Below are 27,643 nucleotides of genomic sequence, written 5' to 3' on the forward strand. Positions count from 1 at the left end.
GTATGCACATTAAAGATAATGAATGCTATAAAGCAAATCTATTTTATGCAGTACGACAATAATCCCACAAATGTATCCAATTGGGGATCGAATGAATCCATTAGGACTAGACCAGTGTTTCCCGATCGTTTTCAATCCCCACTTCCGTGCTTCAAAAATCTCCATGCCCCTCGCTCCTATCATTTTGAACTTTCAATAAGTTGTGTTTCTACATACTTAGTAATTTCACCTATTCTATCACTAACAGTATTATCACTTAGTGGCATTTCTTTGACATATTTTTCATCTCAGTACTTTTTTTAGAAAAACTTATATGACTGGTTTAAATTAAACCTCCCCCATAGTCTGATTTTTCCCAGATTGAGCTTTGAGAAGAGAAATTTCATAGCCAGCTTGAAAAGTACGAATTTTGCTAGCATTTCGTGCAAAGAACAATGAGGTTATTGTTGATCTTTTTTCAAAATGCTTAGTTGCAGTATTCAAAATTAATTTCGGCAAAAGGAATTCTTAACAAAAATGCATGTAACAAATATTAATGATTTTCTCTTTATTCTCCCTCGAAGGGGCGCTTGCCCCAAGTTGATAAACACTGATTATGCTATTATCTACTATACCTACATATTGCATATCTAAAGCTAGAATACATTTTCTTAGTTCATACTAATTTGGACATGGTTTTTGGATCTTTTATGAAGAAAAAAGCTTACGTTATTGAATTCAAGGCAATCATTGTAGAATCAATTATTTTGTTTTCGGGTGTAGGTATATCAAAGTACTTGGTCGGGAGAAGATTTCCATGCGTGCTGTAATAATCGAATATACAAAAGTTGTATTCATGACGACTTTGAGAACTGAATAAGGATCCGTTGCTGATGCTAAAAGGCTGTCTTCCATAAAATAATAAGACGTTGACACCAGCATGACTTCATTTGCCACATTGATTGAATTTTAAATCCCGTTTTTTTTTATTATTCGATATGTGGTTACCGCGGTGTGGTGTCCACGAACTGTCGGTTATTGACAGTTGCGAACAATCGTCGTACTCGTTCGTGTTGAGTTATTCGCCGTGCTATACTGACAGCGAACACTCCCACATATTTTGCGAACCTTTCATCCTTCGCTGTCCTTCGCAGGAATGTCGGACAAACATTTCGAACATCTAATTGTAATATTGTTATTCGTGACGGATTGTTCTATTTGACGTTAAATATTAATGTATCATCAATCTTTATTTACACATGTCCGTGTCGTTGTTTGTCATACTGTGAGATATGTATTTGGGTTCTACAAATTTTGCTTGTACATATTTGTTCAGGAAATTGTGGTGTCCGGTGAAGAGATAGGCTTTCTAAGTTATTAACAGAAATGTCATCATATACGCAATCTGGAGAAGAAGAAGAAGAAAAAAGTCGAAAATGTGGAGGTTCAGTTTTAGTCGGTGGCGATGAACGGTAAACGACATCCGCAACATACTCTCGTCGAAGATTATAATGTGGAATCGTGTGAATCTTGATTTTTTTGCTTCCTTGATTGCCGTTTAATTTTTATTTCGGCGATATCTTTATCGGTGACTTTTTTTCTTCGTATGCTTAAAACATATTTCACATATGCGTTGTCGTTTAGCATAATTCACGTATAATCAATGATGGATGTTTGTTTTTTATTTTTAATAAATCATGCTAATTTATCGAGTTTTTGTTGTCAATTGTGGGTTTCACGTTGACCCCCTCATCGATGTCTCTTTACTTCGCGTTCACTTTTTCATGCTTTCAAATTCTCATAACACCTGTCGTTTGGTTCTAGTTATTATTAGAACTGAATGCTTTTTGTATGACATTTTCTTCTACGTCAATTCCATTTTTATTGGCGATATCGATAAATTTTGTTTCGGAATTTCACTGAAGACTAAAAAGATAAATAATAATAATAATAGGAAAGCATGTCCTCTCAGAACAATGGACTCTTTTGTGATTCAGCGTTGTTTTATTTTTTGTCTGGGTGCTCACAAAAGGATGTAAGTGGAGAGGATTCTCGTGAACGGATAGTGGTTTTTTGTAGGCTTCTAAAACCCTCTGAACGAGACCGCCTTTTTAGATATGCGGGCCAAATAAAAAGATTTCTTGGTTATTTATATAGTAATATACACGAACTCACGTACAATATCTTCGAGGTTGACAATGTTTTTTTTTCATTTTTGCCTCATAATTTACATAAGCGTTTAAAAATCATCGCTCGTCTGTAGGCTAGTTAGTAAACACTACTGTCTGATGGGTTCATGTTATTTATACAATCTCTTTCCTAATATTTTTTAAAACAAAACAAAAACGTAATTTGGAATTCCAAAAGAAATATTTTGTAAGTTGGTTCCCGAAATGGTCCTAAATTGAGAGCACGTGTTGCGAGATCACGATTTGAGCGCGCGCCCCGCGGCAATTCGTGTGCCTCCACCACGAGCAGGATCCAGCTCTCGACGTATTGTACATCTCCCTTCCCACCCATTATTATTATATATCCCAAGTGTTCCATTCCCATGTTGTGGGCCCCACGAAGCTAAAAGCTGATGCGTTAATTACGATGAGACGCATATTTGTATTCATAATGGCGATTTCATACCCGATGCACATTCCCGATTTGAAATCTTTGAGTGTTTATTTTTTCGCCTATCAAAGAGGGCGGGTTTGTTGAGCTCACGTGCGTGAGAACCTGCGCACGCCCACTACTGCTACCGGTTTGCGCAACTTTCGTCTGTCGACTATCCTGATTTTATTGCGCCGTTTTCAATCATCGAATTCCATGCAGTGTCTGTCGGCAATCATACCTCTACAACCGTAATGGCAACGAGGAACAATCACACAGTAAAATGATCGACCGACAGCGTAATGGACCACAGTACAATCATCGCAACGCCCAATAGTATGCTCTGTTCTTTTCGATGCCATCGATGGCGGATTTCGATCACTACATATTAGGGTTCCCAACTAACTGCCTCAATTCATTACTTTATTATGTATACTACCTTCAGGTCAACAACAGAAATTGACCTTATATATACCAACTATTACGTTTACAATTTTTGGAGTAAGGTATACATAATGGACTCATTATGTGTTTTCCTATTATAACTTATTTTTTTACATACCTCTTCTTAGCTTGCAAACGATTTTTTAAACCAGAACATTAAGTTAATGGCAATACCGAACCATAATCGATTTAAAGTCGAAATATAATATGGATAATGTTTTCTTCTAGTGTATCATCGATCCCACCTTCTTAATAATATGAAGAAAAAACTGGTAAAAATACCAGATCAATGTTCTATTGGAGTTTGCCGATTTTATCTGACTTGATTGTTGCAAAATTCACACCATATATTCATACTACCCATCAAATCACTGTCTTTTACCACTTTATTTTGTTTTCTCCAGAAAACAATGGAAAAACGTAAAAAAAATTACAACACCCAATTCACTTCGTTGCATGTCAGACATACAAAAATGGATATGTGTTAAAAATGCAGCAGAGTCAAATATAATATATAATTTCGAAAGAGACTTTGTATGTATGTTTGTTTTTTGGTTACTATTTGATTGGCCATGTTTAAGCGGTTTCTATTAAAAATACCGAGCGAAGCCGGGTAAAAACACTAGTATATATGTATGTAATAATTTCAACATTCTTCCAATGTCCTCTTTTTATATTCGTTTCCAAAAACGTTTGCCGTGTATTTTTTTGATAATAAATAGAATGGTTCTTGTAAGTTGGAAACCCTATTTACAAGACAACCAGAGCTCGAAATGACATTTGACATTCGCCACATTCGTTCCGGTCCACGTAACGCAGCATTGTCTATCCATTTCGATTACGCGCAATTAATTTACATCATTATTGGATGGGGAGTGCTACAACAAAAGACCATACATACAGTACCATCACCTTTGGAAGTAAGTACGTACGTACATAGATCTCGAATCGCTCGTTCTGTGTTCATAGTCTTTTGAGTCGCGTAATTGTGCTAACGTCGACGGGGTGCGAGCGGGACACCGCTATATACATTATGCATTGCGTAGTCGAGGAGTGAGCGAGAAGGACTGTATCTGCCCGCAGGCTTGCGTTGTCCGATGTGTTGTGGCCGTTTGCTCGCTCGCTTATCCGGATCTCAGGGTGAACAGCGATCCAACTTCACCGGCTGCCTCTCTACTACATGATTCATTCGACACACACAGATACCTACATACAGATGGAACCATTTTACTAATGTCCGATCCGACAACTTTTTATGCACGCTTTGTGCTATTCTGTAACACGTGTACGTGTGTGTCTATCTGTACACGGCAGTGCTTCTTGAACTTTTTCGCTTTGCGGGGTCCACGAGCCTAATTAATGTCTTTACATTTTAATTTTTCACCTTTCATAAAATTTGCAATATTAAATAGAATGCAATGTATTATTATTTAATGCACCACATGTGAAATTGTATTTATTTATTTGAAAACTAAGAAAAACCTTGTAAATAGAAGAACTACAAAAGCCATTATTTAATAGGTTTGGTCCATTTATGTATAATACACATAGATGGGCCCTGACGTGTGATTTTGGTCGGAGATCTTGTCGTCACGAACTGAGGGGTGCGGGGGGTTTAACTAGCCGGGAAGTTGGGAAAAAATGTTTTTTTTCCTACGACGCAGCGGTACCTACCTACCTACTAAGATGCGCATGCGCCATGTATTTTGCATGTGCCATGTATTTTGCATGCTCCAAAAGGTAGACCAGTATAAGACGTGAGGGCGGATCTAGTGTATTATACATCAATGGTTTGGTCTCTATAAGTTACTGATCTATTTGGTAAGGCTATTTCAATTTTTTACCACTCTATGATAAAGGTAATGGATATAGTGGGGAAGGTGAAGATATTGAAATAGCAATGTGTGGGTCACGTAGTTAGAACAATGTACGAAAGGTTGACGAAATAATGGTACCCGAGACAAAAGGGTGAAAAGAAGACCGCAAGGAAGATGGCTAGACGAAATCAGAACTGTGGGGTGAGATGGATGAGAGTTGCGCAAAGCAGCGACGAATGGCAGCGTGTTGGAGAGGCTTTCATCCAGCAGCGGATGGTGAATGATGTAAATGATGATTTGAAAAGATGGATTCGCTTTTTTTATGTAAGAAATATATTTTTGAAGTCTGGAAGTATGACCTCTCATATTATCATATTAGTGTTTTTCTTGGACATAGCGTCAATCATAGTGGTTATTTATAATTTTGTATTATTATTTATAACTTCGATTTGATGGCCTCTCGTTCTTCTTGTTTCTAAAATTGCTTGCTTTCATAATATATGGAAGATTTGTCAAAAAAGAATGAATACATTTGTATTGACATTTCATTGATTCTTCGTTTGCAACGGTTGAGAATGAATTATAATATTATACCATTTTTTTTCTTTTGGAAAAAAAAAACTAAATCTTTATGAAAAAATGCTAATGAAATTGAAACTTAGAATATTGTTGCTGCGATTGAAGCTTTGAGAAACGCCATAATGTTTTTCTATATATTGTATAAAGAAAATAATTTCTTTTCATCTCAGAGACGTGACGAATCGTACACTATCACTGTTTGTATTGCACATGGATCCTCTATTCAAATGACTATGATGAGATGGCACATTCGTGTGTATTTATTTAACTCGCCTTTTATGGACGTCGAATTTTTCATTCGAATTGATGCTGTTCCTATTAATTAATTGCTTTTATGTTAATTTTTTTTTGCAAATCCGCGAATTCGACTTATAAATCATTCGCCTATACGAGATACATAAATTTTTTCTATGCAAAACCGGCTAATAATATACATATATGTCTTGTATTAGCTATTCAGTATACGACGCTTTGTTGGTATGCAGTATGTGAGCGAAGTGTTTAGGAATGTATCTATGTATGAGAAGTGCGCCTTTCGTAATTGTTGCACAACTGGATTTTTTTTTTGGTACTTTTTGTTATTAATCCTCCCCTCCCCTCTCAACTGCGAGTTGTCATGTCTAATGCTGATTTTGCGGAACGGTGTCGGTTTCTTCTTCTTTGCGAATAAATGGGTCGATCTATATCACACGGTGCAATAAAAAGAGAGACGATTTTGTTCGATTGGAGATGCCAGTTTGAATTGATTATATTTTTTTTGGTCGATCTTGTGTCCAGATCGCTGTTGAAACGTTGACGAAAATTGATAGTTTGATACGTAACTACCGTTGTGTGATGTTTATGTTTTCCCACATAGCTTCGATATCGCAATTCATATATTGGTTTATTTTTATGGTTTTGCCTCTGTTTCTGGTTTTAGTTTTATCTTTGGCATCGTCTTTCGATGCGGCGTGGGTGTTGAATTCTTGCTGACCGTACCACAGAGTCCGTTGCATGGTTCGATGCGAAAATCTATCGGTTGGAAGGGGACAGAATATGGATAAACGAGCTTCTTATCTGCCCAGTGTCATCGTCAACTTGCACATAACATTACCCCGGCGAAAACTATAAATCTTGGGGTTTTCAACCTTGCGACCGCAGCGTCTACTTTTTAATTAGATTTATCTGTTATGAAAGCTATATCAGTTCGATTCTAACTATTCTCAACTTGCTTTGAATACCTTTATAAATAAGTGAGCTTCATTTTATCATATTTGAAACCATGCACAGAGTATACTTATTTTGCTTTTTGAATGATTATTTCGTATTGTATATTTAAGAATCAGGGTTGCCTAATATTCTGGATTGTGAACGCTACGTATTTACTTAATTATGACGAATTGCAATGTTTGTGAAAAAGTGAAGAGGAACTCTTGAATTCTAGCACTCGACTTTGAGAGGAAGAAGTATTGGTTAAACACTTCATTGAGTACTTGTGTACGAAATCGATAAAAAAATCTCGAATGAGAATTCGATTTGGTAGTATGTACGTGTTTGTATAATGAATTTCTGCTGTCTCAATTGTAATAAAAATAATATGAAATTAATGCTTTCAACGTATTATATTTCATAAGAAGTGTGGTCAGCTAGCTTCCTTCTGTGCGATGTGCTTCTCGTATTCACCAACTGGTGTGTATTTACGATGTTGTGAAGTGTACTGTTTTTTTTTTAATTGAACATGAGATACATATGGGAATTTTAATAAAACCATTTCGCTTAAAACTTACGTAATTTATTTCCCAGCAAAGAACGGCGCTCTGTGGCTAAATGATAATTTACGTTCACGGATTACTTCTAGTGAAATCTGATCGGTTACGAATATATTTATTTAGTTATCAGCAGTATAACCGGTTCTCTTTTTATATTAGTATCTTAATTGTATTCTTCACGTTATACATACTCAAACTATACACGTGAAGATATTCTCGAAATGTCAAGTTATCTTTATTGGCGTGCAATTTTATACACGTCATCCTCGCGAAGGATTGAATTTTCGATGGTTTTTTTCCATCCACTTAAAAGTCACGTATCCGATCTGATTTAGTGGTTTTATTATATCAAAAAAAAAAACAAACATTTTGTTTTCGTTCTGTGGAATCTTCGCGTTTCTTTCTCCTTAGAAATCGATATCATAACGGTTGTAACGCGTCGTCAGTGTCATTTTTCTACGACGCCTGTTTTTACATGTATAAGAATCAGGTATACGTTATTCACTTAAAAGCGTGATGATACCTCTACAATTATGTGTATTTACATAGGCAGCGTCCGCGGAGCGTGGTAATGCGGGATAATAGGATTTTTGAGCGTGACCTGATGATGACCAGCGGAATGGCTACTGAAGCAGCTCTGCTTCCAGTCACGATCACTCAATTCGACCTTATTTTATAACACCTTATTTCACGGTTTCTCTCAACCCCGAATTTCACACAAAAACGTCAGATCATCTCGCTTCGCCGTTGAAGACTTACTTAACTTTACGTCACATGCGCCACTCAGTTATTTTTTTTAATAACCCAAAGGCACTGTTGTGAGATGCACATTGGTATGATTTTTAGTTTTCGTCTTCACTATTTACTCGTAAAAGGAATTTTAGTTTGTTTGGTTATATGCAGGTGTTTCTAGGGTTGTTTATCTTATGAATATGCTGCCTCCTTTAGCCAGCATCGCATCGTTGGGTATGGGTCACAATTTGAATATTCCATTAACGCCTTTTCAGTTTTTTTTTTACTGTTCAGATAAATAAAATTGTTTTTAAGCATTATAATATGGTTTTGAATTGCACATGTTCTTAACACATGTGTATTTTTTGCGTTGGCCATATTGCATGTCTCAATCTGCAAATCTCTTCGACACACCAGCTACACACACACAACTATGTATATACGACAATTTTTACTAATTTGCGTATTACTTGAAAATAATCATGAAAAAAAAGGATCCAACTCATAAAATCAATATATTTTTATTGTATTTACTAAATTTAATAATTATGCCATTGCTTTTCACTTTATCTATGTACGTAGTAACAATAGATTAATTTTTGTGATCATGCGAAAATTTGAACTGGATATTTAGACTGATTCGAACTCAGAATCGATCAATGATGACGTTTTCATGATCTAGAAAAAGTGTGTGTGTGGCTGTGTATTTTGGCGATTTTTCGAACATCGTTCTTCCTATCGAACTGAAACTTAGTTTCGGTCACTGAAATTCTTATCGATACGACGTAAATTTTTTCATTTTTTTTAGTTGACCGAAAATTGTACCTCCCCTTATAGGTGTCATCTTTTTTTATTTTCATGAAGTCGTGGGTTGGTCACATCCGAATTTTTTAGTACTGGTATGTGTTGCAAGTGAATCTATTTATGGGTTAATGGGTTGGTTCCTTTTTGCAGACCTACGTCTATTTTAATATGTGTTGTGCGTGCTGTGAAAGATATTTACTGTGAGCTGATAAATTTTTTATAGAACAAAATCTCATTAATTAATATTCAAATGGGTGCTCAGCGTTGCGCGCACGTAACAACAAACACCGATGAACATCCATGTTTCAATTCGTCGTACGTGTTTCGAGTATGCAACTCGAGTTCTCAAAATCTATATACACCTTGCATATGATAGAAAGAATGTCTTACGACACAGGCTACCTAACTGTTTATTTATTTTTTTATACTTATGTGTCTAATATTTTGTTTTGTTTCAGCTGCACCGCCAAGTTTGTGGGGGAATACTGTCAACACATGAACCCATGTTACACGGGACCGGGTCCACGCTGTCAGAATGGCGGCTCGTGTCGGGTGCTGGAAACTCCGAACGCATCCCCCAGCTTCATGTGCGAGTGTCCCGTGGGATACAGTGCTTCCTTGTGCGAAATCAAAGAAGAGAATGATTGTGATTCGCAACCTTGCAGCAATGGAGGCACTTGCATGCTCAAAAGTCTGCGAGAGTACCAGTGCATGTGTGCACCTGGGTTCACAGGTCGGTTCATTTATTTCATAATTATATAAGGCCCAATTCACACAGATGAAATATTGCAATTTGAATTGCCAATTAGAGCGGTAGAGTTAGAGGGATAAATGGATACCAATGATGTATCGAATTCGAATGTGTAGTACGATGCGGCTAGTTATTTTATTTTATATGTGCCATGACGGGAATTGCCTCAAGGCGACACATATGGTTAGATTAATTTTTGTGCTAACAATTTTCCAAACATAACAGTACATATAGAAATATAATACAAATAGAAACAACTATGGACAATAATTGATAAACATATATTTTGATATTCAGCAAATTTTGCAAGAAATACATTATGTAGGTAGTAGCATTTATAAGATTCAACAAATTCGAGATTTGAATAACTCGAATTTGCGAGAAACAGAAGGATACCGATTTATTGAATACGTCACAACAGTTATGCTGAAAAAAATCGGAAATTCCTACAGCAGACCGTTGATCTGTGTTTTAATAACCACAAGATCTCGCTAGCAGCGTATTTGTCTAAAACTTGAACTCATGACATGTCTACTGGTATGCAATAGTGAATTCAACCAGTGCAGTATGTTGCGGATCATCATCATTCACAGCCATTCGCTATCCACCGCCTGGATGAAGGATTCTTCAACATGCTTCCACTCGTCTCTGTTTTAGGCAACTCTCATTCTCTCAAAAATCTCATCCCACACAATTTTCTGATTTCATCCATCCATCTTCTTTGTAGCTTTACTTACACTCTTTTACATTCTCTCGGGTACCATTCGAGCACTCCTTTCGTCTATTCTTCTATCTACGTGACCCGCCCATTGTGATTTCAATCTCTTTACTCTCATCATTACACCAACCACCTTGTTCAAGTACAAAAAATCTAACTTTAGAAATTTCAGTTATCATCTCTTTTGCGGCCTTCTTTTACCCACCTTTTGTCTATTTTTCTAGCTATGTAACCGTAATTAATATTGCCATTTCATTCACTCCCTCTACTATATCCACTACCCTTGTCATACTTGTCCCATGCATTTCGTTTTCTATCTTTCCGCATCAGCGTTCCATACTCCTTTAAGTGAGATATTTAATACTCAAAACATTTTCAATGATCCGGATCAGTATTTGAGTCATGTCTACCAAATAAAACTCGTTTAATATTTACATTGAGGTCATACATTTTGGCCTTTAGTTAATCTTATTTTTTGTTTGAAATTTTGCTTTCCCCAAGGAACTATGTATGTACTTACACATATTGAAGTATTCGACCCTATTGACTGAATTGATCATGTTGTGTTGTATACTAAACCTCAATTAGTTTGACATTTCAGCAACTAATTGACATTTTGTACTAATAATTTCTGATTTTTGTCATTTTTTCTTCGTGTAGCCAAATATTATACGTCTGTGCTAGATTTTTTCAATTAATTTTATGTCATGTATTGGTTCTGTGTGACCTGGGTGTTTAAGGTAACGAACTGATAGCTTTTGGAAAGTTGTATTAATTTGTGAATTTTTATTATGATGCAGGTGCCCAGTGCGAATCTCAGGACCATTGCGCATCTCAACCTTGTCGCAACGGTGCAACGTGCTCTTCTACTAAGGACAGTTACACTTGCGAGTGTGCCGCAGGCTTTGCCGGTGTCCAATGCTCCGACGATGTCGTGGAGTGCAAGATGGAGCCGTGTCAACACGGAAAATGCTTCAACACGCATGGAAGCTACTCGTAAGTGTTATCAATATGCTCGATCTTTTTTCACCGCCGGACAGTTTTCAATTTAATTTAATCGCACATGTTATCCGAGTAACTGAACCGAGAAGAAAGCTTCACGTGTTCTCTTGGTCGCCGGTATGAATGAACAAGACCGTGCGAATCTTGCGAAAGAATGCGGTTAGTGAGCAAGATCGGAACCGACGATGATGATGAATAATATCGGCTTTTTAGTAACGTCAAATTATTACGCATATATGATTAGAGCGGTATTGAACAATGAAATTAATATTTTTCTACTTCGCAGGTGTATTTGCAATGCCGGATTTACGGGCCGGGATTGCGAGAGTGAATACTACCCGTGTAATCCGTCTCCTTGTGCCAATGGTGGAAAATGTCAAAAGACGAATGCCTACTCCTACGAATGCGAATGTCCTGATGGTGAGTTTTAATTTTAGTTATATTTTAAGTCGTTTTATAGAAACCGTGACAAAATCTTGTAATGAGTTATAGAAAATTATGTAAATATTATGGTATGTTTTTCATAAAAGATTGTTAATTTGAATAATGTTAATTGCTAATTGAGTTGTTTAATAGTCTTCTGGCAATCTTGATATCCTTCGATTATGGTGGAACACAATCGTGGCAGCTGGAGATTTTTTCTTAGTTCGTTTGGGTTCCCCTAAAAATGCTTTGACTTTTGAAATATTGATTTCAAAACGTTGACCGATTACATGAAGACAAATAAATACACAACTCTCGAAATGCCAAATCAACATGAGGTTTTATAATATTGAAAATTTAAATTGTCTCGTGGAGCTTTACATACATATATAATTCGCCTTTCCGAAAACAATTTTCTCCACTACCGGTATACCGGTATTTACCGGTAAATAACACTTTTTTTTCGATTATTAGATGTGGTTACTTTTGTAAAAACGTTAACTTAATTGATTACTAATTAGAAATAAATTTCATATGAATAATGTCTTAAAAAAGGTGAACAATGTCCATTCGCTTTAACCAATCATATTTCTTTATAGTTTGGATCATAATTGAAACAATCGTCTGATCACATTATTTGCAATTCGGAAGCTCTGTGTTGCTATTCTCAAGCAAGCATCAGCGTATCCAATTTTACGAATTCATCTTTTTGGACATTTAATACTGAAAATTAATAAATTCCAGATTACATATTCCACAATACGCCATTTGCTTCGACCTTTAATGCTTGCTTATATGCTTGTATATATGCTTTTATATGTACTTAATTTCGCGATAAAACAATTTCCGGTAAATTTGCCAATTTACCGGATAGTACCGATTACCACGTTTTGACGATTTACAGGTAAACTGGTATACTTGCAAAACTTTTCTTTTTGAGTGGATTTTTTTGTGTCTATGCTTTCATATATCTTCATTTGCACATGTATAGTTTTGAATTATTTCTTAGCGCAGGGTTTCTCAAACTTCGTCTACAGAACACTGACAACTTAACGGAACACCTTGGTTATTTAATTGGATAGGCAGTTGCTATGAAATATTTGGATTTAAACCATTTCAGACGCATATTTATTTTGATAATCTTTCACCGAACACTCGCACACACTCCGGAACACCAGTGTTCAACGGAACGTACATATGTATTTTAAAGTAACCTTGTTTTATATATGTACATATGTTGCATAGTATGCAATGCATAATATCAAATCTTTTCACGGGCTAGTCACGCCATGCATACATTAAAGTCACCGATCATTGACGGATGTTACCGAAAGGGTCGATTTAAATTCAAATTGGATTAAAAGGACCTTTTCTGCTGGGCTTGCTATGGTCGTAGTCATTGGTTTGCGTGTCGTCTGAAGACGTTGCGTTCCCGAGCCGTGTTGTGGGCGGCTGTCTGTATGGTTGTGTTGGGCCACGAGAGCAACAACAATGATCCCGGCACCAGTGCGAGAGGACAAGACACAAGAGTGTGCTGGTCTGTGGGCTTGGTATTGGTGTGGTCGTGTTTAGCCGGAGGCGCGCCCTTCCGTCATGAGCGGCGGCCAGGCGGTTCTCAGGGCGCGGAGACACGCGCTGGACCGCGAGATAATGCAGAAATTCCCAATCATATACCATCTCTCTCATATCGCACAGTTGTGACTCTTTATTATCATTTAAATCTAAACCGGTCGATTATTTCATTAGTTTTCAAAACGATGATATTATGCTGTTTTGGATATAAAACACACTCAAAAGCGCGGTACGGGACGCGTACGTGGACTTCAGCTGTGATAGGCGTATCTTTATGTCAATATTAATTCATATGATCGTATTATTTCAAAGTTTCCCCTACATTTATTTAAATATGGGAATCACTGTCAATACAAGGTATCAATATTACTGAAAACACTCCAGGGGGTGCGATTTCCGAAGGGACGCAACAACGATACAGATTTGGCGCACCGGAGTATGTCTAGCGTTTTTTTTTCTTGTGCAAAACTATCTAAAAAACGTGCCCCGTACCTATCGTGTGTTTTACCATCATGCACTTTCAGTGAATTGGAAGAAAAATACGCGATTTGTGTTGGTCTGGATTTCTATTGATAGGAATTGCTCATGCTGGAGTTCATAACAAAGCTCGTCGACAAATAGGAATCTGGATCTACATTTTGGGGTTTTTTGTTTTGCGAAGTTACGTGACATAAGATACGTACCTATATGTTTATTCCCAATCACCGTACTATTCAATATTTTTGTCAGTTTACGTTAATTTTATGTTGTAAATACTTAATTGAAATAGTAAGAGCTGATTTTCAGATTACATTACTATGCCTGTCGAAAAACGATTGTATTATATATTAACTGCATGTTTTAAAGTCATTTGTCGATCGCATCCAATTAAATCAATTCATGTTTCCACTATCTGCTTTTGAATAACATACGGCGCAGACACACTTAATCGGTAGACTCCAGCTGTGAATGGGTGTGTCTTATGTCATTGTTAATTCGTACGGTTTTATTATTTCGACTATTATTTTATTCTCCTACATTTCTTCAAAAGTGGGAATCACCGTCAATACAAGGAAAATATTTCACCGAAAACACTTCGGGGGTGAGTTTTGGCCTGGCATAGATCAGGCGTGCCTGCGTTTTTTACATGTGCAATAACTATCTAAAAAAAAAAACACGTGCCACGTAACCACTCCTTGTGTCTGCGCCCTTATACTATTTTCTTAAAAATAAAGACTGGTGATTAAATATCTTCAAATTATGTACGTAAAAACAATTTGAAAGATCTGTTTTAATCCTTTCGGTATTTTATGCAACTCACATGATCAATTGACAACTGCCGTTGTATGATTTTTTAGTTATATCCTTTTTGCATACAATTAATTTTGCAAACAATATTAGAAATGTTATTACAGTTTCGCGTGGTATTTTAGAATTGCACACGCCATAGTAGCACCGAATTGTATTCATCTCACGAGTTCTCATTTTGATCGGAGCGATTCATGCCTCCGATAGCACCACCTGCCATGCCGGTTCCATTTTCTAAAAGATGTCTCGATTACACAAGTTCTATTAATGTTCCGCATATGAGAGGGAAAAAAACTAGTTTGATTTATTCGCAATTGTATAAATTATAATTCAGATTATCAGTTCCGTTCGCATCGGCAACGATCTTTTTATTAGCCCGTTACCATATTATGTGCATCAATTACGCTTCTGAATTGTGTTGTCAAAAAATATGGGAAATTCGCGCGGCTTCAGTATCTATGAGAAAGCACCTCTCGTAGTTCAGAGCTGGTAAACTTTGAATAATTTTCCAAATTTACATGTATTTGGGATATTTTTTCTGTGTACCAAAAGATGGTGCAGGTTGAGAGCGCCTGCTCCCTTGGGCGGAGCCGGTGTGACCGTCTACTAACAATGCTTTCTCACGTTTGTCCGATCGACCGCACTCGCTTATTACCTGTCTTCGAGTGCTTCTCCAACTATGACGATACGCAACCAAAACTCTAAGAATTGGATTAATTACCCTACACGCCTTCTTGTGATATTTATCTTGGGTTTGCGCAACGGCGCCACTCTACTCGTTTTGTGTATATTAAAAATATAAAAGGCGACGAGGACGTTCCAAAACTTGTGAATATCAGCGCCACGTGCAAGTTTTTGTAAATGGGCTATGTCTTAATGTTAGTGTTTCGGTTTTTTTTGTTAATGCGTGCCGAGAAGGCAGCGGATTAATCCCAAATCCGCGGTTGGAGGACGATGCCCGGCCTACATAGTTAAAGGATTGCCCCGGGCAGAACCGCGTGATTGGACCAGAGAACATGCTGTTCCAATCGTCTCGATTCTATGTGGTCTTGTGGTCTCCACATGTCGTCTCAAACTATCCTCTCATCTCTTGGCAACGTCTGCGAAGAAGCTTTTATCGCTTTGCATTCGATGGTCGGCCAAAATCGATGCCATTCATTGGCTTTACCATGTTGGGCGTGGTTGAAAGCCTCCTTGCCACTTTCTCATTTTATATAGCCGGTTGCCATTTGCTTGCTCATTGAGAATGTATGCATAGGTGTGGGGGCCTCTTTAATTTTGTATACTTAAGTGCATTATTATAAAGAAGTTGGTTAAAGTTTTCGATATTTTTTTACTCATACCATGTTTGAACGTACATACATAGTTTTGTATAAAGGCGCAGACACACTAAAAGTTTTTTTTTTAGACAGTTTTGCACGTGTAAAAAAACATTAGCACGCTTGTTCTATGCTATGACACCCAGGCCAAAAATTCTTGTATTGACATGTGTAGGTTTGATGGCGATCGATAACGGTGATTCCCATATTTGAAGGAATGTAGGAGAAACAGCGAAAATAAAAAGCTCTGCAGTGTGAAATATGATCTTTCACCACAGAAGGCCAAGAACGCGCCCATGCCGCACGATTCAGTGTGTTTGGGGCTCAAAGGGCCGGGCCGCACCGTGCAACTTTGTCGGCTGACTTGTTGCGCGACACGAAAAAATGTATGGAAATGTGTGCGACAAACAAGTTGACGAGTGTGGCATGTTCCATCTACCTGCATGCATTGGTCTGGTCGCTCTCAACCAAGTTGTTCGCGAGTTGAGCGGTGCGGCCCGGCCCAAAGGATCTATGTTAACCAGCAACATAGATCAATGGTTAGAATGTAATGCTTTCAATTTTATGGTCATGGGTTATATTCCTGATGTGTACTGCTGGCCAACTTTGGATATGTGACTCCAAGGTCGATCGTTTGCCAATTTATCTGATTTCATTGAAACGGCTCCAACAAATTGGCATTCCTGTCGTATCTCTCTCTCGCAAATTCGAGTTATTCAGCATCTTGATTTTCGCTGATTTGTATAAACGCTGCAAATTTGTCCATAGATGTCTCTGTGGATGTTGATCGTTATTTTTATTTGCCTTGTACATATAATACTTACAATGTTTGACCATAGATGTAGTGTAAAAATAAATGGGTATAAAATAAAATAAAAATAAACAACGTCAATCGCTGGTTGCGTACTGTCACTGTTTTAAAATTTTTTGCGACACCTAGAGTACTAGAGGAGGTGTATGTTATTTTGTGTACTCGATGCTCAGATGCGCCCGTATAACCATTAAGTTGCAATTATTTATTTAGCGAATGTAATATAATTCATTGGACGGTTTGTCAACCTTTATGTAAATTTCAGTCTCGAGATAAACCTCCTTGAGATACCCTATAAAGAGTTAAAAACTGGAATTGTCATATTGGCTATTTAAATGGTTTCTCGTGTACATCGTATTGGCATGTTTGATATCTACCGTTTCACATAACTTATAGCGATTGGCATTTAATCATACTTTTGTATAATAATTAAAACGAGTAGTGATCGATGCGATGTACATATGTATATGTAAACAACTCGCTATAATTGCTATCGATAATTTCGAACGAGCCCAAATCGCTATTTCACAATGTTGTGAAATCCGCATAAAAGAGTATTCGCGCAGATGCGCCACGCGTATACAAAAACCGGTAGCACAGAAGTAAATTAGCTGTCGCTCATTTATTTTATAACATCCATATATATATTTAGTAATTTCGTTTTGGTATAATCATCGTGTGACTTTTTACGGTGTGTACTGCTTTCCGATGAAGTTTTCATCGAATTTCAATTTATTTCCAATATGTAAGAGAGGAATGCACAAACGACCTTGCGGTAGAGAGACGAGCGTGTAAGTTTTGACTAAATTTGATCGTGACTCTCAGCCATGCTATAGAATGCGAATTGCGTATCTCAAATGCGACGCATTTTTTTTTTATTCAAATCTAAAATCAGGGATGTAGAGTTGAAGTTTCTTATTATTATTATTATATTTTTATTTAATAATTTATGTTATCCAGCAACATACTTATTACATTATAGACATTGTTTAGCGTGTAATGAAATCTACTGAGGGGACATGGGTTCAATATCTGGCCCAGTGTTGCTGGCCAGACTTTGTATATATGTGACTCCAGGTCGATCGTTTCCTATCAGAGTCTGCCAACTTATCTGATTTCATCGTTGAAACGGTTCCACACAAATTGGCGAACTATCCTCATTTGTCACCATTATTTGAATATAATTTCAAATTTATATATGTACAAATTTGGCCATAGGTGTTGACTTGGGGCAAAAACTCCGTAATGGCACCATTTTGAATATATATTTTTTTAAATATAATAATATAATTTGCCAATTTATCTGATTTTCTCGCAATTCTCGAGCTTTTCAGCAATCTCGAATTTCGCTGAATTGTATAAAATGCTGCAAATGTACAAATTCGACCATAAATGTCTCAGTGGATGTTAATTGATATGTATTTACTGAATTCTTTAAAAATGCTGCAAATTTACAAATTTGACCATAGATGTTAATTGATATATATGTATATATATTTTCTTTGTATACTTGTATCAAATGTACAATGCTTCTGTCCAGGAAGGCGCATTGGGGTTACCTGTTAGGCCTTCCTGGCATAAAATTAAAAATAAATAAAACAAAATAAATATGTGAATGATCTTTAACGTATGTAGGGCTCATATTTGCGACGAGAGTGATTCACCAATACTTAATGAATGCAGATCTGAGATGCAATGCTTCTGTCTTTGTCTCTTTTTCTTATTACTGTCAATAGAGAAGATTCTAACAAGTGTATGACCGTAATTCCTAATAAAGATTGCGAAAAATGCATTCGAATATGTTGGCAATTTGAGGGCTATTTACTCTTTTTAACAACCTGTAATTTTTTTTTTAAATATGTTTATATGTAGGTACATATTAAAGAATTTAAACTATTTCAACTAGTTGACATTTTTAAAAGTCGGAGGTGTTGTGTAATTGTGGGAAAGTTTTGAAGTCAGATTCGCTGTTTTTTTTATCGAATCCATAGCCCTGCTTAAAATTCATCGACCGCTCACATTTTTTTTGTCTTGTCAATTTAGGATTCCGAGGTACAAATTGCGAGGAGAACATTGACGACTGTCCCGGTAACTTGTGTCAGAACGGGGCTACTTGTTTAGATTCAGTCAAGAACTACACATGCATCTGTCCGCCGACGTTTTCTGGCAATTTTTGCCAGATCGATGTAGACGAGTGCTCCCTGCGGTGAGTTCTTATATTTTATAACATATCTGATTTATACTTAGTTTTATTTCCGATCGAGATGTCATAATCCTTCTTTATGATTGCAGACCTTCCGTGTGTCAGAACGGTGCCACGTGCACCAATACCCACGGTGGCTTTTCTTGCATTTGCGTCAATGGCTGGACCGGCCCAGACTGTTCTGTCAACATCGACGATTGTGCCGATACTGCTTGCTTCAATGGTGCCACTTGTGTCGATCGTGTTGGTTCTTTCTATTGTCATTGCACTCCTGGGAAGACTGGTACATATTGTCTCGATTATAAACTGCTCATTGATGTCAATATAGTATTTTAATGAAAATCTCTTTATTTCGTATAGGCCTATTATGTCATCTCGATGATGCTTGCACATCGAACCCGTGCCACAAAGATGCTCTCTGTGATACAAGTCCCATCAATGGCTCTTATACATGCTCTTGTGCTAGTGGATATAAAGGAGTGGATTGTTCAGAAGATATCAATGAGTGCGAACAAGGCATGTTTTGTATATGAAAGATTTTTTAAAATTGGAATGTTTAATTATGTCCATATAATCAATGTGAATGTTTTTATTTTAGGTTCTCCTTGTGAACACGATGGGATATGTGTCAACACGCCTGGGTCTTTTGCTTGCAATTGTACCCAAGGCTTTACAGGACCTCGATGTGAGACTAACGTGAATGAATGTGAAAGTCATCCTTGTCAAAATGAAGGCAGTTGTCTTGATGATCCTGGTACTTTCCGTTGCGTATGTATGCCCGGTAAGTACAATTGCCACATACGTATATATGCTTAGTAGTAATATATTATATTTATGATTTTATTTTAATTCAGGTTATACTGGCATCCAGTGTGAAATTGATATTGACGAATGTGAAAATAACCCTTGTCTTAATGGTGGAATTTGTAATGATCGTATTAATAACTTCAGTTGTGTTTGTGCGACTGGGTAAGTTTAGAATTATTGTTTTCGTGTGTTGTATAAAATACATTTGTATAAAAGTGTGTAATGATTGTTTCTTTTAAAAGGTTCACTGATACACGTTGCCAGATCAACATCGACGATTGCATATCAAATCCTTGTAAAAATGGAGGACTGTGTCATGATTCAATTGCTGGCTATACGTGCGAGTGTCCGCTAGGTTATACTGGTAAGTTTTTGTTTTAAGAATTTGTGTTATTAAAATATGATTAAAAATTATTTGAGTTTTTTATGTCTGTAGGAATGTCTTGCGAAACAAATATAAATGACTGTCAGTCTTCACCGTGTCATAGAGGTGATTGCATTGACGGGCAAAATAGTTTCACATGCAATTGCCACCCAGGATATACTGGATTTCTATGCCAGACTCAAATAAATGAATGCGAATCCAATCCTTGCCAATATGGAGGTAAATATATTTTTCTTTTTTACTGTTATCAATTGGATTGAGAAAGTGCAAAAAGCATTTTTTCGTTTCCAATTGAGAAAATAGTGGGTATTATACCTCTACCCTAATCTTTTCGCTTTGGGTATAATTCCTTTGAATTTCAGAGAAACTTCTTAATACGTAATGCCTCTCATTGCTGGAACAATTGGGACTCTATGTCCGTAGTAATTATGTGCGTGGTAGATATCATTATTTGATGGTTTTCTGATTATTTGATATTTTTCATTGTTTATTTTTTTTCTTTTGTATTTTTTATCATAATTTCCTGATTTTTGATTTTTTCTTTTTATTGTTTTGTATATTACTAGTGGTTTTACCCGGCTTCGCTCGGTATTTGTAATATAAACCGCTTAAACATGGCCAATCTAATAGTAAACATTTTATTTCCTATGTGGACCATTTTGGCGTATTAGTTTCTTCCTGTAATGCCACAATGGTTCAAAACAATAAATTAATAATTTTTTACGAATGTTCCCGCTCATTTTAGGTCACTGTGAAGATTTAATAGACGGATATCAGTGTCGGTGCAAACCTGGGACTTCTGGAATCAACTGCGAAAACAATGTCAATGAATGTTATTCAAATCCTTGTAGAAATGGAGCTCGTTGCATCGATGGGATAAACAAGTGAGTTTTTTTCAATTTTCTTTCATAATCAAGTTTTCTCTTTGAAAAAGAAAAGTTAAATATGATTCTGTTATTTTGAAACATTTTCAATGTACTAAAATATATTTATTATATTTTTTCATGCAGCGATTATACTGTGTAAGTTAACAAGCAAACAATTCCAAATTTTGTAGTTCAGATAATTTGAATTTTATATTGTTTGTATGATTTTGAATTATTTAATTGTTAGATGCAATACTTTGGTATTCGTTTTATGATAGATTGCGTTTTGCATGATAGAAATTTAACCGTTTATATGATGTATTTGTTTATTTGGTTATTTTGTTACTTAGATACACTTGCGATTGTATACCTGGATTTACTGGAAGACATTGTGAATCTAATATCAACGAATGCTTGTCCGACCCGTGTGCCAATGGTGGCGTTTGCATGGATCGTGTTAACGGTTTTCGTTGTGAATGTCCTCGTGGATATTATGATGCTAGGTAAAATATTAAATATTTAATTAAAACGTATAGGTATACCTAGGGTTTGCAGATGTGTATATGATTCACTAAAATTTGTTAACTACATTCAATATGTATTAATTTTTTTTTCACATTTTATTTTCAGATGTCTGTCTGATGTCAATGAATGTGCATCCAATCCTTGCTTGAATGGTGGAACTTGTGAAGACGGTGTGAATCAATTTATTTGCCATTGCTTACCTGGATATGGCGGTATAAAATTTTTTTTTGTGTGAAATATGTATAAAATATAACGCTGGAAAAAATATAACATTGGAATATTTTTACAGGAAAACGCTGTGAAACAGATATAGATGAATGCGGTTTGAATCCTTGTCAACATGGAGGAACATGCATTGATAAGCTGAACGCGTATAAATGCGAATGTGTTCTGGGATATTCAGGTTTGTTTATAAATCGAAAACATTACATGTGTATTTTTAAACTTGTTGACATGGCAATAAAAATGAAAATTATTTCAGGTATCAACTGTGAGACTAATATTGATGACTGTGTTGTAAATCCATGCTTACATGGCGGTACATGTATAGATCTCGTTCATAATTATAAATGTGTTTGTAATTTACCATACACTGGAAGGAATTGTGATGTGAAACTCGATCCTTGTACACCAAACAGGTAAAAGCCATTATTTGTTTCGCTATCATTGCTGCATGGTGTTTTTTATGTGATTAATATAATTTTCTGATGTATGTTTAGCTGTCGCAATGGAGCAAGATGTTCTCCCAGTCAATCGTATGCCGAGTTTTCGTGTGCTTGTCCAAGTGGATATACTGGCAGATTGTGTGAACGAGATGTCGACGAATGTGCCGCTGGTGCACCTTGTCGCAATGGTGCACTTTGCACTAATACACCTGGTTCATATCATTGCGTTTGTACTAAAGGATACGAAGGAAGAGATTGTGCAATAAACACTGACGATTGTGCAAGTTGTAAGTGTACATGTTTTTTTTTGTGGTGGGAATGATTTTTATTATTACATCAAATTAAAATACATCTGTGTCTTACAGATCCATGCCAAAATGGTGGAACATGCTTGGATGGTATTGGTGACTACACTTGCTTGTGTATCGACGGTTTCAACGGCAAACATTGTGAAATTGATATTGATGAATGTGTATCTATGCCATGCCATAATCATGCCACATGCAATCAGGTATATTATAATTTAATCCTAATATTTAGTTTATGTTTGTTTGATATGTATCTAAAATTATGTTATTTTTTTTTTTAGTATGTAAATTCTTACACTTGCACGTGTCCATTGGGATTTTCTGGAATAAATTGTCAAACTAATGATGAAGATTGCACAGGGTCTAGTTGTATGAATGGTGGAACATGTGTTGATGGCATTAATTCTTATAATTGTTCGTGCTTAGCAGGGTTAGTGTTTGGTGTTATATTTATGTGCATATATTTCATTCAATTGTATTATCTTTCTAATAAAAATATTTGTTATTAGATATACTGGTTCGAATTGTCAATATCGTGTTAACGAATGTGATAGTTCTCCATGTTTGAACGGTGCTACTTGTCATGATCATAAGAAAGAATATACCTGTCATTGTCCGTATGGATATACAGGGAAACATTGTGATGCTTTTGTTAACTGGTTAGTAAAATTTCAACATTTTTTTTGCATATATTTAATTGAAATCGGAATATAACTAATTTTATTCATTTGATGAGCAGGTGTGAAGGAAATCCTTGCGAAAATGCAGCTACATGCATACAATCTGGTCATCTATTCCATTGTGTTTGTGCTCCGGGTTGGTCGGGAAAATTATGTGACGTAGAAATGGTTTCATGCAACGATGCTGCGATGCGGAAAGGTAGAAGTTTGTAACTTTTCTACTCTAATATAAGATTTTGTCTAATATTATAAATATGTTTATATTTCATATTTGATTTAAATTTTAGGTGTGAAGCCTAAAGAACTTTGTAACAATGGAACATGTGAAGATATCGGTAATTCTCATAGATGTCATTGCTTGGATGGATACATGGGGTCTTACTGTCAAACTGAAATCAACGAATGTGATTCTTCTCCATGTCAAAATGATGCAGTGTGTAAAGATTTGATTGGATCTTACCAATGCCAATGTTACGAGGGTTTCCAAGGACAAAATTGTGAGCTAAATGTCGACGATTGTCAACCGAATCCTTGTCAAAATGGAGGAACTTGTCACGATGCTGTAAATGGATTTACATGTTCTTGTCCGCCTGGAACATTAGGAATTATTTGCGAAGTTAATGTAGACGATTGTTTACCTGATTCTTGTCACAACAATGGAACTTGTATTGATAAAGTTGGCGGGTTTGCATGTAAATGTCTTCCAGGATTTGTTGGACCTAGATGCGAGGGAGATATCAATGAGTGTCTTTCGAATCCTTGCTCCAATCCTGGCACCTTGGATTGTGTTCAATTAATCAACGACTATCATTGCAGTTGTAAGTCTGGTCATATGGGAAGGCATTGTGAAACCAAAGTTAACTTTTGCGCTAATTCGCCCTGTCAAAATGGTGGAGCTTGTTCTACCGTGCAAGCAGGTCATCATTGTGTATGCATGGATGGATTTTATGGTAAAAATTGTGAATTTTCCGGACAAGATTGCGATTCAGATCCTTGCTTAAATGGTGGAATCTGTAGGATTGCAGACAGTGGTGGATATATTTGCGATTGTCTTACTGGTATTGCTGGTACTCATTGTGAAATTGATTCAGTCAATGAATGTATGTCAAATCCCTGCAAACACTTGGAAGCCAAATGTACTGATAAACTTGGGGATTTTGCTTGTTACTGTCCAGCGACATGGTCTGGAAAGAGCTGTGATGTATATGATCCACAATTTAGAGGTGGTTTTGGACGACCCGTAAATGGAGGATCAAAGGTGACATCAATCGATAAGCTTTATGAAATCGATTTGGAAAACCAAAGAGCACTGTGTATCGAGCGTGGCTGTAGAGAAAAACAAGGAAATTATCAGTGCGATGAAGAGTGTAATACATACGCATGTAATTTCGATGGAAACGATTGCTCACTGGGAATCAACCCTTGGAGGAATTGTACGGCTTCAATCAGATGTTGGGAAGTGTTCATGGATGGATTGTGTAATGAAGAATGTAACAATCCCCAATGTTTGTTTGATGGCAGAGATTGTGAAAAGTCTTTGCAGCCCTGCAATCCAATTTATGATGCGTACTGTCAGAAGCATTATGCAAATGGACATTGTGATTACGGGTGTAATAATGCTGAATGTAATTGGGATGGGTTAGATTGCGAAACAGAACCTCCAGATTTAGCAGATGGTGTAATTTCAGTAGTCATATTGATGGATTTGAGAATGTTCCAAGAAAATATTGTTGCATTTCTTAGAGAAATGGGACATCAGCTAAGAACCACAATACGGGTCAAGAAAGATCAAAATGGAAACGATATGATATATTCATGGAAAGGTTCCGTATCTGGAGGTTTACAAGATACCAGTTTCGGAAGAAAACATCATATAGCATACTCGGGACAATTTGGACAGTCTGGAGTTATTGCTTATTTTGAAATTGACAATAGAAAGTGTATAGTAGATGTCGGAGCTGAATGCTTCCCAACTGCCAACGAAGCTGCTGAATTCTTAGCAGCAACTGCTGCAAGGCATACGCTTAATCAAGATTTTCCCATTTATCAAGTGAAAGGAGTTATTTCACCTCCTGGCGACGATACTAATATTTCACCAACTAATATGTTCTCAGTAATAGCTGGCGTTATTACTGGAGGGTTTGTTGCAATATCTATTGGTGTACTGATAGCCAAAAGAAAACGGGCTGCAGGTATTACTTGGTATCCTGAAGGATTTTTGCGAACCAATTCTGGTACTAGAAGGCATTCGCGAAGACGAGGACCTGATGGTCAGGAAATGAGAAATTTGAATAAAAATTCATCGATTACTTGTATGGACGTGGATATGAATGGAGGTCATGTAATAGGTAAGCTTCTAATATTACAATTTTGAATTTCAATTGAGTTTTTTTTCTAAGACAGTTTTCTCATAATTTTTTTAAATATAATTTTAGGTCATAAACAATGGTCTGATGATGAAGACGATGGTGGGGCTGGTGGTCCTCGTGCAAAACGAGCTCGTGGAGCCGCTGGAGAATCAAGCGGAGGTTATGCCTCTGATCACACTGCAGTAACCGATTATGAAGAGCCAACTGGTACGACACCTCGTGTTTGGACACAACAACATTTGGACGCTGCTGATCTTCGAGTACCTCCCAGCATGATGACGCCTCCGACCATTGTAATATATTGTTTTTATTTATTTATTACAAACAGTTTTGATGAAGCAATCAAAATAAAACGATTTAACTTTTTTTTTAGCACGATGGATGTATTGATATTGATGCCCGTGGACCGTGTGGTATGACACCCTTGATGGTTGCTGCCGTGCGGGGCGGAGGAGCAACAGCGGCCGGATTAGACGCAGGGTCTTCTGATGTTGAAGACGAACAGACCGCACACATTATACAAGATTTGGTTGCGCAGGGTGCTCAATTGAACGCAGCTATGGACAAAACCGGAGAAACTAGCTTGCATTTGGCTGCGAGGTAATGTCATATCACATTTTTCTTGCATTTGTTTCGTTATAGTATTGTGTTGATATTGATTTATGTATGTACTTTTAGATATGCGAGAGCTGATGCTGCTAAGAGATTATTAGATGCCGGAGCGGAAGCGAATTCTCAAGATAACACTGGACGTACACCTTTGCATGCAGCCGTTGCTGCTGACGCAGTCGGAGTTTTCCAGATTTTACTCAGAAACAGAGCCACAAATCTCAATGCGAGAATGCATGATGGCACTACACCTTTAATATTAGCTGCAAGGTAAGCTTAAATTTTATCATTATAGTAAATTTATTCTTTTATAATTACATTTGATGTTAATATATAAACTGTCGTGTTTTAAAAGGTTGGCTATTGAGGGTATGGTAGAAGATTTGATAAATGCCGATGCTGATATTAATTTGGCTGATAATAGTGGTAAAACTGCATTACATTGGGCCGCAGCAGTTAATAATGTAGACGCAGTAAATATTCTTCTTCTGCACGGCGCCAATCGGGATGCCCAAGACGATAAGGTATTTTATTTACCTTTGTTTTTATTGCATAGCTTTTGAGTTTTGCAGAATAATTCAATATTATATTATTCAACAGGACGAAACTCCGCTGTTCTTGGCAGCTCGTGAAGGAAGCTATGGAGCTTGTCGGGCACTTTTGGACGCACATGCAAATAGAGAAATCACAGATCATATGGAAAGATTACCGAGGGATGTCGCAGCTGAGCGAGTTCACGATGACATTGTTCGTTTGTTGGATGAACATGCTCCGAGAGCTCCTCCACATCCGCACAGTCATCATCACGCTTTGCTAAGTGAGTTATATTTAAGAGTTTTATACGAGTGTTATTTCGTCGTTGTTGTATGGTGTTTGTTTTATGCGTATATTATTGTCGTTTCAGCTTCACCCAATCATCATCAATTGATATCTCACCCGACGGTGATCGGAGCCAATGTCATGGGTGGGAACAAGCAAAATAAATCAAAGAAACAGAGGAACAACAAAGCTTCAAGTAGTCCAATAGATGGGCTAATTATAGAGTCTTCACTTCATAATCAATCCGTCAGGAGGTACTATTTTCAGTTAAATCGGTATATTATGAATGTTTTACTGTACAGGTTTGATTCATAACTTGATATTTGCATTCAGGAAACCTAGCGTGAAGAAAAGTAAGAAGAATAGCAATCAGGAAGTGCCACAAAGTGTAGAATCTCTCGGCTCGAGTCTCAGCCCTGTTGAATCGCCTTTGAACACGATGCCTGATATGCCCAGTCCTTACGATACTTCACTGTATTGTAATTCGAATACTCTGGCACAGTTGCAGTCGATGGCTCACTTAGACCACATGGCTCTAATGAGCAACAAACAACCGCCGATGAGTTATGACGAGTGCATAAAGGTATATTTCTCAATTCGATAAGTAAACGTAAACTTTAGAATCTGGCGTGTATTAATACTTACCTTTTTATTTCATTTCAGACGGGTCAGTCGTTGCATAGTTTAAGTTTGGAAGTATACGGAGGTGCTCGGAATGTGCCCCCGACGACACTTTCACCGCCTTATTCTAACCATTCGCCGACTCATTCTAACCACACTAATTCACCACAAACTTATATAGGTGAGAATTTCAATACCATTT

At 36.8% G+C, this 27,643-nt stretch overlaps 1 protein-coding gene across 1 annotated transcript in view; it reads left to right on the forward strand.

The window, feature by feature from the left end:
* The window catches only part of N (neurogenic locus Notch protein), a 52,511-nt gene that overhangs the window by 21,752 nt on the left and 3,116 nt on the right, over positions 1 to 27,643 (forward strand). The window contains exons 3-31 of the mRNA XM_077443463.1: positions 9,160 to 9,434; positions 10,971 to 11,166; positions 11,459 to 11,592; positions 18,628 to 18,790; positions 18,877 to 19,070; positions 19,148 to 19,303; positions 19,386 to 19,568; positions 19,642 to 19,756; positions 19,837 to 19,958; positions 20,031 to 20,198; positions 20,725 to 20,863; positions 21,196 to 21,348; positions 21,476 to 21,582; positions 21,660 to 21,773; positions 21,852 to 22,008; positions 22,090 to 22,322; positions 22,401 to 22,546; positions 22,625 to 22,773; positions 22,853 to 23,002; positions 23,083 to 23,228; positions 23,311 to 25,371; positions 25,459 to 25,685; positions 25,766 to 25,992; positions 26,071 to 26,271; positions 26,357 to 26,525; positions 26,602 to 26,818; positions 26,906 to 27,074; positions 27,154 to 27,403; positions 27,484 to 27,622. Coding sequence (XP_077299589.1) covers positions 9,160 to 9,434; positions 10,971 to 11,166; positions 11,459 to 11,592; positions 18,628 to 18,790; positions 18,877 to 19,070; positions 19,148 to 19,303; positions 19,386 to 19,568; positions 19,642 to 19,756; positions 19,837 to 19,958; positions 20,031 to 20,198; positions 20,725 to 20,863; positions 21,196 to 21,348; positions 21,476 to 21,582; positions 21,660 to 21,773; positions 21,852 to 22,008; positions 22,090 to 22,322; positions 22,401 to 22,546; positions 22,625 to 22,773; positions 22,853 to 23,002; positions 23,083 to 23,228; positions 23,311 to 25,371; positions 25,459 to 25,685; positions 25,766 to 25,992; positions 26,071 to 26,271; positions 26,357 to 26,525; positions 26,602 to 26,818; positions 26,906 to 27,074; positions 27,154 to 27,403; positions 27,484 to 27,622 — 6,860 coding nt within the window. The remainder of the gene's footprint in view (positions 1 to 9,159; positions 9,435 to 10,970; positions 11,167 to 11,458; positions 11,593 to 18,627; positions 18,791 to 18,876; positions 19,071 to 19,147; positions 19,304 to 19,385; positions 19,569 to 19,641; positions 19,757 to 19,836; positions 19,959 to 20,030; positions 20,199 to 20,724; positions 20,864 to 21,195; positions 21,349 to 21,475; positions 21,583 to 21,659; positions 21,774 to 21,851; positions 22,009 to 22,089; positions 22,323 to 22,400; positions 22,547 to 22,624; positions 22,774 to 22,852; positions 23,003 to 23,082; positions 23,229 to 23,310; positions 25,372 to 25,458; positions 25,686 to 25,765; positions 25,993 to 26,070; positions 26,272 to 26,356; positions 26,526 to 26,601; positions 26,819 to 26,905; positions 27,075 to 27,153; positions 27,404 to 27,483; positions 27,623 to 27,643) is intronic.

This window comes from Arctopsyche grandis, chromosome 12 (genome assembly GCF_051622035.1).
Source record: "Arctopsyche grandis isolate Sample6627 chromosome 12, ASM5162203v2, whole genome shotgun sequence".
NCBI lineage: Eukaryota > Metazoa > Arthropoda > Insecta > Trichoptera > Hydropsychidae > Arctopsyche > Arctopsyche grandis.